This window comes from Gavialis gangeticus, unplaced genomic scaffold (assembly GCF_001723915.1).
Source record: "Gavialis gangeticus isolate Ggan-Ray unplaced genomic scaffold, GavGan_comp1, whole genome shotgun sequence".
NCBI classification, from domain to species: Eukaryota; Metazoa; Chordata; order Crocodylia; family Gavialidae; genus Gavialis; species Gavialis gangeticus.
In genome coordinates, this window is record NW_017729015.1 from 16819308 (window position 1) to 16833050 (window position 13743).

The 13743-nt window shown below is 42.6% G+C and overlaps 2 protein-coding genes across 17 annotated transcripts in view; both read left to right on the plus strand.

The window, feature by feature from the left end:
• Window positions 1–4858, plus strand: part of NCMAP (non-compact myelin associated protein) — a 35061-nt gene extending 30203 nt beyond the window's left edge. For all 5 annotated transcript variants that reach the window (XM_019512436.1, XM_019512433.1, XM_019512432.1 and 2 more), the window contains exons 4-5: window positions 275–2456; window positions 3995–4858. In XM_019512436.1, the coding sequence (XP_019367981.1) occupies window positions 275–416 (142 nt within the window). In that variant the 3' untranslated portion in view covers window positions 417–2456; window positions 3995–4858. The remainder of the gene's footprint in view (window positions 1–274; window positions 2457–3994) is intronic.
• Window positions 4859–8212: 3354 nt separating this feature from the next.
• Window positions 8213–13743, plus strand: part of SRRM1 (serine and arginine repetitive matrix 1) — a 31543-nt gene continuing 26012 nt past the window's right edge. For 8 of the 12 annotated variants that reach the window (XM_019512420.1, XM_019512419.1, XM_019512421.1 and 5 more), the window contains exons 1-3: window positions 8213–8318; window positions 11469–11558; window positions 13591–13713. In XM_019512420.1, the coding sequence (XP_019367965.1) occupies window positions 8298–8318; window positions 11469–11558; window positions 13591–13713 (234 nt within the window). In that variant the 5' untranslated portion in view covers window positions 8213–8297. The other 4 variants (XM_019512423.1, XM_019512429.1, XM_019512430.1 and 1 more) reach the window with 3 other exon arrangements.

Genomic DNA, 13743 nt, shown 5'->3' on the forward strand with positions numbered 1-13743 from the left:
CACATCAGTACTTAATTGCTGAAATCCCAAGGGCAACCCAAACTACACTGTGTCAACACTTCCGTGGGAAAAATTGGCAGAGATATGGATGGACCAATGTGACTATCAGGTCCATGTTGCTTAGTCATTAGTGATGTTGAGATGAAATCTGGCTGAACCCTCTTCAGTGGATTTTATGTGCTTTGGCAGTCCTTCCTTACACTGAGATTAGGAGAGACTACATCCCTTTAAGCAACAAATGACTATGAGATTTTAACTGTATTTCTGTTTGCAGGCGCATGAGAGTAAAACGGGAGCTGGAACCCAAGAGCTCCAAAACCACAACCCCACCTCCTTTAGGACCAAATAGCAACAGCATAAAGCAGCCCACAACAGTAACTTTTATACCAGTGGATATCCACATGCAAAACAGATGACTGGATGTTTTATCTTGCCTACAAAAAACTGTTTTCCTGGAAGAATGAAAACTAAGATAGACCCTTTATTCACGCAGGCTTGTGACTTGAGTGGAGGAGGATTGGCATTGGAATAATCGTTGTTCAGGATTTTTGCCTATGAAGCCAAAACCAAACAGGAAGGAACTAGCCATGTTGCCTTTCTTTCCAAGGAAAAATAAAAGGCCTGAGTACCTTTTTTATGTGACTGATCTAACACTGTGGTGGACACGAGCTACCAGGAAAAGATTTAACATCTCCAATTGTATAGAAAACAATTAAGTGCCAAAAATATCTTTTATATATTTCCTGTAGTCTTGATTACTTTGAGAAGTTTGGGCCACTGCTTCTCCTGTAGTGCTTGGCAGTGGGCAAGCAGAAAGATCTGCAGGTGAAGGCTATAGTTGTGCGTTATACTTGGATGCATTAAGACTTACTTGTGAATTCGCTTGTATGTTGTTTTGTGTATTAAGCATGAGGGATAGTAATGTGCAGTAACAGTTGCATACACACTTGGTTTGTCTCTCCTATTTCTAATCAAACATAGAGGGATTCAGATAAGAGGGTGCACATGTGATATTTTCTGTAAAGAAAAGAAAACTCTTATGATCATTCTGTCAGTATCCACCTGAACCCCCCCCTTTTTTTTTTAGGGGTTTTAAGGTAGCAGCTGAAACTGCTTTTGGCTTGGGAACTATTTTATTTATATATGTTTTTTACAAACTCCCAGAATGGTGGGGGCAGGGAAATCTTCTATTTTTAAATTAATAGAGGGCAAAGAGAGGATGGGAATGGAAAGTGAGTGATACTTTCTGTGTGTGTGTGTGTATGTGTGTGTGTGTGCACGCGCACATGCACTTTTCTGTAATTTAACCCCCCCACACCCCCTCTGAATTTCCTGTTGTAATGCAGATTACATTTCAGCTATTTTTTTTGGAGTAAAAATAGTTTTTTTCAAAGCAACCGCAAGTGCCTGGGCTGTTGTGGGTGTCCAATAATTCAGCAAAAATCTCCCAAGGATATTTTGCAGGCCCACTGGCTTAGCACACACAGCAGCTGCTTTGTCACATACTCTATGGTCCATTGTGTCCAGATATTAAAGCATGCCTAAATGCTGGCAGACAGCATAGATGATAATGGTTTGGAAGAAAGCTGTATAGCCTGTTCATCTAATATCCACCTTGTGCAAAAAGCCCCTAGACACTGATGTATGTGGTAGAGTCCTAAAGAACAGCAACCTCCTCCCTTCCACACCCAGTTTACATATAATAATGCATCACATGCTTGAATACCTAGGTGCAACAGAGAATGAACTGAATAAAGCATAACCTCTACCTCTGAATTTGCTTGCTTCTGCAAGTTTAAATTACACTTTGGGATTTGTATTAAGAGACTGGTTTGTATTAGTACAGATCCAGGTGTATAGTTAGCTAGCAGGCCACTTTATCTCCTGCTGCTTCATAGAGAAGGCTGCTGTGGTCTACTATTCTCCTGTTTCACAGCTTAGATATACACAGGCTTTCTGGTGTGTTTTAATGATCTATATTTGTTAGCCTAGCAGCTCTGCGAATGGCTGAAGGCCAGCCTCACTTGGGACATAGTTGTCGTTTAAATAGGAGTTTAATTAAACTTTTCGATTTTGAATAAGGATTTTTAAAAAGCCTGAAACTTGAAAGCAATCTCATTGCCGCTCATTTGAGACTGACTTCACTTCTGCCATAAGCCAGCCTGATCCCCCTGAATGGTTCGAGTTAAAATACATAACAAGAAGCAAGAACAAGGTGATCTGCTCTAAAGGCAAAAAGCTGGCCAACGTAGGAAGTACTTGCCCACCATCCCAGCACCTCTTGGAAGTTACTATTTTGTTTTCTGGAATCTGTTTCTAACTTTCAAACAAAGTCTCCAGCTGCTCTGCTTGGGAAGAAACACTGTGCTCCTGTTTTTGAGGTTACCTGATGCAAGGAAGTGCTTGCAGAGAGCCTAGAACAGCAGCAATGATGCAGACTGTCCCATCTATCTCAGGTGAGGATAACCAGAATGCCCAGGGGTGATTTAAATGCATAGTGAACAGTTTAATTTCTTGTGTTAAAAAAGAAGAGTGGAGCTCACCAATTTATGGAGTTTGTGTGTGTGACAAGTATCTTCCCCTATCAATGAAGGAGCTTAGCAGAGTCATAATCAAGCCCAACCAAGGCATTAAGGTCAGGGAAGCAAGTGGAGCTCAGAAAGTTTATACAAGCATTTTCTCACTATTTTGAGTGATATCTCATTTTTGCCAATGCTGAAGTTGGGAAAGCTGTTTTGTGAGTGGAATTTTTAATAGTTGGAAAAGTGTCTCTTCCTTGCAGTCTACCCTTGCAAGCACACCTTTGCTACTTGAGCAAACAGGTTTGGCACAAAGTTAAACCTGTGCCTCAGTAAATGTCAGACAAGCTGCCTGCTCCAACTTGGAGGATACCCTTGCTTCAGCCAGTGGTAGAGAACTAGCAGGGCAAGGCCTGTTCTGGAATTATTGTGGAAATAAAGATGTTTGTTCAGACATTGCAACGGACTTGCAAAAAGTGGGGTGTGGCAGGGAATGGCAGCACTGTGGGCAAAACGGAAAGGACCAGTAGCAGTTCTGCTTATGGGTAGATGAAGCCAATAGAGAATCTGGGGCCATCCTTCATGCCCACTACACTCTATTATGCAGAAATGAATGCCACACTGCTTGGAACCCACCACTTGCAAGTGGCAGTGGATAGCTTGTGACAGCTGGAGAGAGCAGTGTAGTTTGGCAACGAGCTTAGGAGAGGGACTTGAAGGACCCCAGGGAGGCCTAGTTGAGCCCCAAATTGAAACCCACTGTGGAAGGAAGCTCAGGTACATGTATTATTACAAGACTTCCCCTGTTCCCTTTTGGGTCTAAATTTTTTTTTCCCCACTCAATTTCCTCCTTTTGAAATTGGTGGCCAAACATGCCTGGGTTCAAAACAAAACAAAGAAGCTGCCTTTTGAAATAACCAGTTCATTCAAACATGTGCTGATAGTCACAGGAAACAAAATAAAGAGTGCGTGCTAGAAGTAAACCAAAACCAAACCCAAATACCTATTTTGGCAGGGCGAGCAGATAGTATGTCTAGTAACGTAAATCAGTGCCTTACAAAGAGGAAGAGAAACATTGCAGTAGATATTTCAGTGGTCTTAGAGACCATTCAAAGTAATCTTTGAAATCAGCAACTGGTCACTTAAATTGATTTTTATGAATAAAAGAGTAACATGGATACTAAAACATAAAAGGTAGCTTTTTGGTCCATGTCCAGAGCAAAATGCTTGTTTGCTGTGCTGAGATTCAAAGGGGGAGAAAGAGATGGAGGGTGTATACGGTGCCTCAAGGGCTTGGCTCTGTATTGGCTTGCAGAACCAGGCAGTGAAGACCAACCTACTCCCATTTTGGACTTTCAGGTGGATGCAAGTTTGCCCCACTTTGTATTTTTATTAATGCCTTTTCACAAACTTCTTTTCCTTTCTACTATCCCTCTACATCTAATAGCTCTCTCTATATTTTTTTTTTTATTCAGTGGCCCTGGATGCTGCATCCTTAGAAAGCAGATCCTCCACACTTGCCGAAAGACTGAGTCTTACCAGGAAGAGGAAGAAATGGAAAAGGGAGGACTTGATCTCTGATCTTCTTTAGAGCTCCCAGCCTGCAAAACAAAGGAATGGAGGGAATGCAACCTGGAGGAGAGACAGAAGGACAGAGGTGTGTAGAGATGTGCACCAAGAAATCATGCAGTTTCTGAGAAAGCAAATGCAGATGCTACACAACATTACTGAGCAAAACACCCAAGCCTTCCCTACTACAACCTGTTGTATGATATAAACCAATGATTCTCAACCAGTGTCCCATGGCATTCTGGGGTAGGTACACTGAAATCCTGTCAAGGGTGATCCAGGGTGCTACACAGTGTTAGCACTGTTGGGTGTGCAATCGTGATTCACATGATGAATCCAGAGATTTCAAATAGGAATCCAGTGTTAAATCATTCTGACCTGTTGTGGGCCTGATAAGCTCTTTGCAGCGGAAGAATTGCTCTAGTATTTTTCTGTAGTCACAAAACTAGCAAAAACTAAGGGCTGGTATATTGCAAGGGGCAGTTTGAGTCTAACAAGGGATGTCTCGAATCTAAAAATATTGAGAACCACTGGTGTAAATAAATTCTATCATTCTGAGCCTTGGCCCATACACACCTGCCATCCCTCAAGGGACCAGAATAGCATGCCACATTATCTCTTTCACTGACACCTATTGGAAAATGCTACTAGTATGTGTACATAGAGCTGTGACTCATGCAACATTTAACACTTCATTTGATGTGGTCTTAAATGTTTTTAGAAGTATTTGTTTGCTTAGCAATAATAAACAGCACTTTATTTTGTGAAAATTAAGACTTTTTTACTTTTGTCTTACAAAACAGATATGTGATCCCCAAAACTGGTGGCAGTAATGTTCCTTTTATTTTACAAAATATTTCTTAAAAGGCAACCTGAAGCAACAGCAAAAGGAATATTTAGCCCAAATTGTCTAGTGACCCCAGGAGATCTTGGGGGTCAAAAAAACCTGTGTGGGGAAAAAAAATGTGGCATTGCGCATGGCAGCAGTGCATGCTGCCCAAAACCAAAGCCTGGCCAGCCTCCCAGCTGCAGGGAGTACTGTGGCTGTCGCTTCCCTGGCCCCCAAGTAAGGCTGCTGGGGCCAGCACGGCTGCTGCTGTCCCCAGGCTCCCCTTCCACCCAGGGTAACCTGCTGCACACATGGCACAGGCGCTCCCCAGGGACAAGTAGCAGTGGCACAAGGTGTGCTGCTGCTATTTGTCCCTGGGGAACCAAATGTCTGGCCATGGTCACTGAGGCAATAGTTAAATTTCCCCTGGCTGCAGAGTAGGCTGACATAGGTAGCTGTATTAGTCTGAAGTCAAACAGAGGGCAGGGTAGATTGCAACTTGCAGGCTAACCAAGTAGATCTATCTATGTGTATTGCCCAGGTTTTTGGAAGCCCAAGCTCCCTTAATCAGATGCTGATGAAGTGAGCTTGGCTCACATGTATTATAGATAGAATCATAGAAGTAGGGTCGGAAGGGACCTTGTAGATCTTCAAGTCCGACCCCCAGCCTGGGCGGGAGAAAAGACTGGACTCAAATGAGTCCAGCCAGGTAGTCATCAAGCCTCTTCTTAAAGATCCCCACGGTAGGAGCCAGCACCACTTCCCTAGGAAGTTAGTTCCAGCTCCTAGCTGCCCTAACTGTGAAGTAGTTCTTGCGGATGTCTAATCTAAACCTACTCTCTAATAATTTGTGTCCATTGTTCCTTGTCATGTCATGTAGATATATCTACTTTGGTGTCTATGACTCCCTTCTGGCTTGTATATGACTTCATAAACCATGGAAGTGTGAGAGAGACTGGGTCCAGAGAATTAAACAGTTGGCATGACAGCTCCACCAATGTGGTGCCAGTCCAGGAAAAATGTCCCTACTTCCTGCTCTCAAAAGTCTTGTATAGCCAAATCCCTGCAAACAGGCTCTTCTTTCTGTATTTTTCCTCTGAAAAATTTTAGCAAAGGACATAGGGCTCCACCTACTGTCCTGCTGCATGGTAGGACAGTACTGTGTTGGGCAGTATTTCCCTATAGATAAAACTGTAAGCAATTAAATCCTGAGCTTTGTTCATGGGTTTTGTGTTTGCCAAGGCTGCAGATATTTATCTCCATTTACAAACAACTCACCACTGCCTCGTGTTATCAGAGCACTTTTCACTGATTCAACAGAACAGCAACTCCAGTCTGGATTTGTGAAAAACAGGAAAGATTCTGTTGGCTTGAAAACACCATGCAGGCTGTTTTGGCTTCACACTGTCACAAGCTCAGTGTAATCAACCCTAAAGGAATCCTCTTTTTTTCTCTTGTGGACATTTTGTATATTTCTTTCAGATACAAAGAAAAGCCCACTATTCAGGTAGAAGGCTATTTTTTAAGTAGACGGTGCTGCTTTAATATGGAACAAATTCTAACTATATATAGGAATTGCCACAGCGTATCAAATCAGTGAGCTGTCTAATCCAGTACTTTGTCTAGGACAGGAGCTGGTACCACATGCAGAGGGAACTGCAGTAATAACCCAGGTGTAATCAAGTAACAGAGGAAGTTACTTTCTACTTCCAGTTAGATTAGCTTATTCAGGGGTGGGCAAAATGCGGCCTGTGGGCCGGATGCAGCCCACCAGGCCATTCTATCTGGCCCACAGGGACCATAAAAAAGTTAGAAAATTAATATTTATCTGCCCCCAGATGCCTGTCTGTGGGCCACGATGGCTTGCCAAAACTCAGTAAGCGGCCCTCCGCCTGAAATAATTGCCCGCCCTTGGGTTATGTTCCAAAATACAAAGGGTTATATCCATCCAAAGGATTTTTGTTTTTAATTCTGTACAGGCGGTCCTCGGACTTATGACGCAACTGTTTCCTGAAAACCATGGCTCAAGTTGAAACCCTGTAACTCGGAACCGATTTTCCCATAGGAAACAATGCTATAAACGAGGGATTGGTTCCTGAACCAAGGCCCGATACCCTGTTTTCACCAAAAATAACCCAGAATTTTGTACTCAATTAATTATAGATGAGTAATATAGCTACATTAATCTATTTATGTTGTAAATAGCAATCCTATTGGTTTGGAAGGACTTCTTTGAGGTGACTTTGCTGGATGTTTTGAAGGACTCTTGGTTGGACTTTTTGAAGGGTTCTTGACTGGAGTCTTCTCAGGAGTCTCGGCTGCAGGTTCTTCTGGAGTCTCCTCGGCTTTCCTAAAGAAGGTGTCCCAGGAAGTTTGGACAGATGTTCTCCAGGGAGATGGGTGACGCAGCGAACTTGTTTGCTGGTGTCGCGTCACATCGGATCAAGCATCGTAAAGTTGAAACTGATGTCAAAGTCGAAACAGGGCGTCAAGGTCATTGACGTCGGAAGTGCTGTTCGTTGTCACTCAAAATGTCAGCAGGAGATGACTTGGAAACAGATACGCTCTGTCTCGGATAAATGTTGATCTCAGCACAAGTAACCGAAGCTGTCAGACAAGCAATCTCTGCCTTAGGTTAGTGCATCACAGTCGGTTAGGGAAGTCTGTGAGAAGCAAGGTTTTTCTGGGGGGGCACGTTTTATTGGGACAAATGTAGAGTTGTGGGAGATGCTCTGTCCTGGCCTCCCTCACGCCTGCAGAGCCGCGAAGATCCCCTGCCGCCTTTGGGTGCCAGAGCTGATTAGGATAAGCGTGTGAAGAGCTGCAGGAAGAGGTCATGCAGCATAGTGACGTTCCTACCCAAGACCTCCTGGTGGCTGCTGGGTCAGCGAGACACAGGCCCCAATCGAAACTGGTCTCATACAAGGTTTCATTTTGGAACCAAGAGTTGCTGCGCTTTATGGATGTAACGTGTGGCAGGCAAACTCCAGCTCCCCTCCTCCACCCTCCCATGTCTGTCCCGCGCAGGCGCCGTTGACACGCAAACATCACGTGACCCTGGCTTTCTCTGGCGCGTGGGCGGGGAATGAAAGAGGCTTCGAGCTCCGATTGGCCGGTGCCTCTCATCTCGTTTCCCACAATTCCCCTCGCCAAAAAAAAAAAGGGAGAGGGAGGAGGAAAAGGGGGGGAGGGAGAGAGAGGGAGAGAGAGAGAGAAAAGACGCTTTGCCTTGTGATTGGCTGGCGCGTCCTCCAATGCGCCCGCGGATTGGTTGACACAGGAGGGCGCTCTGCAGCCGCGTGCGTGCGTGCGTGAGGGCGGCGCGGTGCACGCCGGGAGACGGGAGCGCTCTGCCACCAGGAGGAGGTGGAGGAGGCAAGATGGACGCGGGCTTCTTCCGCGTAAGTGGCCGGGCCGCCCGCTGTTGGTGTGGGGCGCGCGGGGCCGGCGGCGGGGTGGGGCGCGGGCCGAGCCGAGCCGAGCTGAGCTGGGCCCTGTCGCCGCCTTCGCCCCCCCCCCCGGCCCTGCGCAGGCTCCTGTGAGGAGCGCGGCGGGCGGAGAAAATGGCGGCGGGGAGGCGGAGAGATGCCCGTGTGCGGCGCGAGGAAGACCCTGGGGAGCGGGAGCCTGGCCCAGCGGCGCGGCTTCGTGTGACCGCCGCCCGGCGGATCGGGCGTTCCCCCGGGGGAGCCCGGAGCGGGCTTTGTGAGGGCGCTGGAAACCGCCGACACGTGTCTCATTGTCCACCCCCAAGCGATGCTGAGGGGTTAAAGGCCGGCCAGGAAAATAGGAGTTTTGCTTCTCCTCGAAGGGTGGTTTGGGACCCTAAAAGTGACTCCTTTCCCGGGCCTCAATATTCACAATGTGAAGCTGAGGGGTGGGGGGTTATTACCAGGGTGGCATTCTCCAAAATAAATTGAAATTACAGTGTTAAATTTGGGTCAGGTTGCTTGAGGAAGGTGAAGTTGGCGTGTTCAGGGAAACGGAAATAACGAAAAAATAAAGAAAAGAAAGAATTAAAGCCCTTTAGGTAGCATGTGGAAAGAAATCAAGATTTAGCTGGAAAGAAACAAAGAATTCAAGGTATCTGCTACCTGTAGGTCTCCAGGTTGCAGCCGTATTGGGCTAGGGCAGCAGCTCCCAATGTGCTGCCCGTGGGTGCCAGGGATAAAACTTCAGCAGATTACAAAGTTAAAAGGAAGTCGCAGGTCGAATGCCGTTTTAAGCAATGGACGAAATTCTAAACTTTAATATTTGTTTTGGCGCCCGCTGCTTTTTTCTTTTCAATTTGGATGTGCCCTCGGGTGAAACGTCAGGAGCCCCTGCTTTAGAGGCAGAAGGTGTCAGGACTGGTGATAGAGGTGATGTCTTTTATTAGACCAGCTAGATTTTGTAGCCACTTGCTGCAGTTTGAAAGCTCACGCATTAAAAACGGGTGTTTCTGAGGCTAGAGGTGGCAATGGTGCTGGAAGGTCATGTCACTTCAGTTCACAGGGTGACATGGGGGAAGCTTGAAAGTGTCAACCAGATCCCTTGTCTGTTTTCGTATTAGTTCAGGGAAAGCGAAAGGTCAGTAATAATCTTTATTATTATGCTAAAGCAGGTTAGACACGAGAAGAGGACTGCTGCTACCTGCTCTCAGCACTTCACGTTCTCAAAATGCTGTTATGTAATTCATGTTTTGGCTTCTGCGTTGCAGTTACCATACCATTTTAAAGCTCTTCTGGCATCTGGCAAAACTTTTTATATCTTGTGACATTGTCAGCAGCTGGACTGCAGAAAGTTAGACAGCTTTTTCTGCCTTAGATTGTGAATCTCGCTTTTGACAGAAGGGTCTTGAATGTGCGAGTGACTCAACATGTTGGATATAATATTACCCCCCCCCCTTAAAAAAAGACCACCAACAGCAAACCCTTTGATCTGTAAACATACTGAAGGATCTTCAGTTTTTGTAAACAGATTTTAAATGGATTTAGTTTATTCCTTATAAATGCCATTTTGTAGCATATCTGTGCTTCAAAATTGCTGATGAGAACATTGAGTTACATTTCTAACTATGTGATGACTTCATTTTGTAGCATTTCGTCTTGCCAGCAAGTAACAGGGGGAAGTGCCCAATTATAATGTCTGCAGTGCCAAATTAATAACAAAGCAAGAAAAAAATGAATGTGCTTTTAGAGTGGCCATATTTTTATTTTGTGTGTCTGGGCTGAAGTTGAAAGGAGATGGTACTGAAGCTGAAGCAGTCATGTATTGTGGCATACCATGTAGCTGGTGAGCCAAGAGTTCAGGATCAGATTATTCTGTAGCAAAAAGAGACTGCAGAGACCTTGGGCTAAATTCTAAGTGACATCAAAGTCAAGTGAAGGACCCAGGTGCTGGAAAAAGTCACTGTACTTGGTTGTGCTCTGGTTAAAATGCACACTTGCCCACATAATGAATAAAGTTGAGTGCATTAAGTCTGTTTCAGAGTAGCTGTATTGGTAGCTGCCTAAATAAGCTTTGCAAATGAAAATTGGTCTTCTTTTGAACTGTTAACAAATGAAAAGTGTTTTAGATCTTAGTCTGGGCAACTAAGCTGTGTTAATTTTTGCAGTATTGTGATCTCAAAACATGCAGTATTCAGTTCCAATTCTGTAAATCCATACTTGTGTAAGTAGTTCCGTTTTACTTCAGCAGGATTTCAAAGACTGGACTTTTTAGCTTAACTGTGCATAGAACTGCAAGAGAACTGAACTTTCAACACAGAAAAGTGCAATGGATTGAAATACTTTAATACAGTGAGACCAGTGAAGTACTTTTTTGGGGAGGGGGCTGGGGGGTTGTTTTGTTTTTGTATCCTGTTGTTTACTACATGGGTATTAGAGGCTGTTGAGGATAGTGATAAGCTTTAAAGTAAGTCGTCTGAAGCTTGAGTAAAGGCCATGTCCTAGTAGTCTAATATGACACGTCTAACATGGAACTGTCACTTCTGAAGTTGGACTGTAAGAGCCTAACTTCCTAATCAGATGCATCCCTGACAAAAAGTTTCAAGAAGAGCATGCATTCTAGAAGTCAATACTATTTTCACTGACTTCTAGAATGCATATTCTAGAAATTTGCAGGCTGTGAAAGCAAATTTTAATATTTTAGTTTAAATCAATACCCTAAATTCTTTATAAAACTGCTCCTCAAAAACAAACAAACCCTGAAAGGATGCTTTCTGAACAGATCTTTGTGTTGCATACTATATGTCACAAAATTAGATAGCATTGTGCATGCCTTTCAATTTTTTAAGCATCACACTGTGGTGAATATATAATAAAGGTATCACTGCAGAGGTTGAAACCTGATTACCATGAACTCTTCAGCAGGAAATGAAGATCATAGTACTGAATTGAAATGCTGCTTGAAAGGGCTTATATGTATGCAAAAGTGGTTTAACTGGTATGTTTTGTAATTGCTGTGCAGTTTGTCAGTGTTTCTAACAAAAATAATGTGTGGTGAAGAACTTAAACTGTTTAGAACAAATGTTAATATTATACAAACTAAACTCTTTGCATTTATTATAGGGAACAAGTGCAGAACAGGACAATCGCTTCAGCAACAAGCAGAAGAAGCTGTTGAAGCAGCTGAAATTTGCAGAATGTCTAGAAAAGAAAGTAAGTTTAGTTTACTTTGGTTACGAGTTAAAATGACTATTTTCTAAGCCCAGCTCTCTCAAAGTATAGAAGACACTGCAGATGTAATACTGGACTGTCAGGTAATTTATATAAAACATAGAGAAAGCTGTTGTCTCCAAAAAAAAACCAAGCACACAAAAAATATTCAGGGCATCCAAATACTCATTGGAGTATTCCCAGTTAATGAACACATGCATCTTTATAGTGTTAAAGAAAAATATTATTGAGAGGATTTGAACCCAAATGTAGCATTTGGCTTGTAAAACCTCCAAATGAACAAAATAAACTTCTAAAAACTGATAAGTGACTGAGAACTCTAGACACCTTTGAAAGTTTTATCTGGAGATATTTTCCTTGACTCTTTTTTTTCTTTTACTGTGTTTTGGTTCCAGGAAAGTCTTTTAAAATAATTTTAATTAGGTGAGGCAGTTCCAGTGGGCTCTTAGTCAGGACAAAGCAACTAAAGAGTAAACTGCAAACAAGTGCTGATACTTATGTTGTGCCCTGGTAGGGATGATTTTTGTGTTGTTTGGAACCTACTTGCCTTAGCAGCAGAGTTGTTCCTTTGCTGGGGCAGGACAGTGCCTTTTCTGTTGACCCCACACAAGATATGGCTGCTGTACCCTACCCACCTGGATTGTTACAGTAGGACAGTAGTTCTCAACGTTTTTAGACTGGAGGCACCCTTCATCTGACTCAAGGCGCCACTTGGATAATGCCAGCTCTTATTTTCACTCGCTCTTAGAATGCCAAACAATAATAGAGCTGTTGCAAAGAACTCAGAAAGACCACAATAGGGCAAAATATTTTTAACACTATAGATTCCTATTTGAAATGTCTGGGTTGATCCTGTGAATTATGTTTGTACACCTAATGGTGGCACCCTGGTTGAGAATTGCTGTAAAGCTTATGTATAAGTCTCTTAAGAGGGAAGTAACTGTTTCTATATCACAAATACTGAACTGTGACCTAAATACTGAAGGAACTACAGAAATAAGTATCTGAGAGGAACAAAAAAGTTTTATTTAGGAAGCCACACTTACAATCTAAAGACGATGCAGGAATCAGATGCAAGTGCCATAAATCAGACTTTGTTACCAGAAAAAGATGTTCAGATAATAACATCCCAGTTAAACAAGTAAAATGTGATGATAACACAAAAAAGCCTAGCAAATTCAGTTGAACAAATTGTAGTCTAAAATTTTGAGCATAGTAAAATAGTATACTTTAGACTTTGAAAAGGCTTGTTATTTAGAAGAGTTGTGTTAAGGAAATGTTGAGTCTAATCAAGCTGCCATTAAATCAGTGGGAAACTTGCTTTTAACTTTAGTGGGAATTGGACTAGCTCTAGGAGAATGTGAGATGAGGTGAAGTCATAATATAGACTAAAACTGATTTGGACAAAAACCCAAGATTAAGCATTAATGACCTGTTTTTTGAGTAAATTTGGCATTAAGTAAAAAATTGAAGCAAATAATACAATGGTGATATTTTGATGATCCGTAACTAACTTGGTCAAGCCTGTGGAAGCTGATAAGAAACTGTAAAATGGTGCATCAAAATTATAGTACGTATTAGATAAATAAATGTTAACACCTTATTTTAGCACATGTAATTTATAACATTTCTGAGGCAGATGTGCCGAGCGATGCACCTTTTACAAGAGACAGTCAGATCGTAACAATTCTAGATTCCAGTGTAACTTTCTTTTCAGGAAAGATGTAGAAATCAGGTTTGACCATTTAGATAATTTGTTGGGCTACTGCATAGTAATATTTAAATAATCCAACAGTTAAAATGCTTAAAGAATAAGAATAATACCATTATAAATTTTTGGGGATGATGTCTTTTGTAATGCAAGGAAAATATCAGTCAAAACTTAGAACAACCTAATGAAAGATTTAGAGGATATAATATGGTCTTTACATTACAGTCATCATTCAGGGCACTGTTACTTTGTGTAAAGAAATATCAGTATTTAAAAGAGCTTTTCCTGTTTTTTTTCTGATAGGTGGACATGAGTAAAGTAAACCTGGAAGTAATCAAACCATGGATAACAAAACGAGTAACAGAAATCCTTGGGTTTGAAGATGATGTAGTTATTGAATTTATATTCAACCAGTTGGAAGTGAAGGTAACAATTTTGTTGTGGATATTGTTTCTG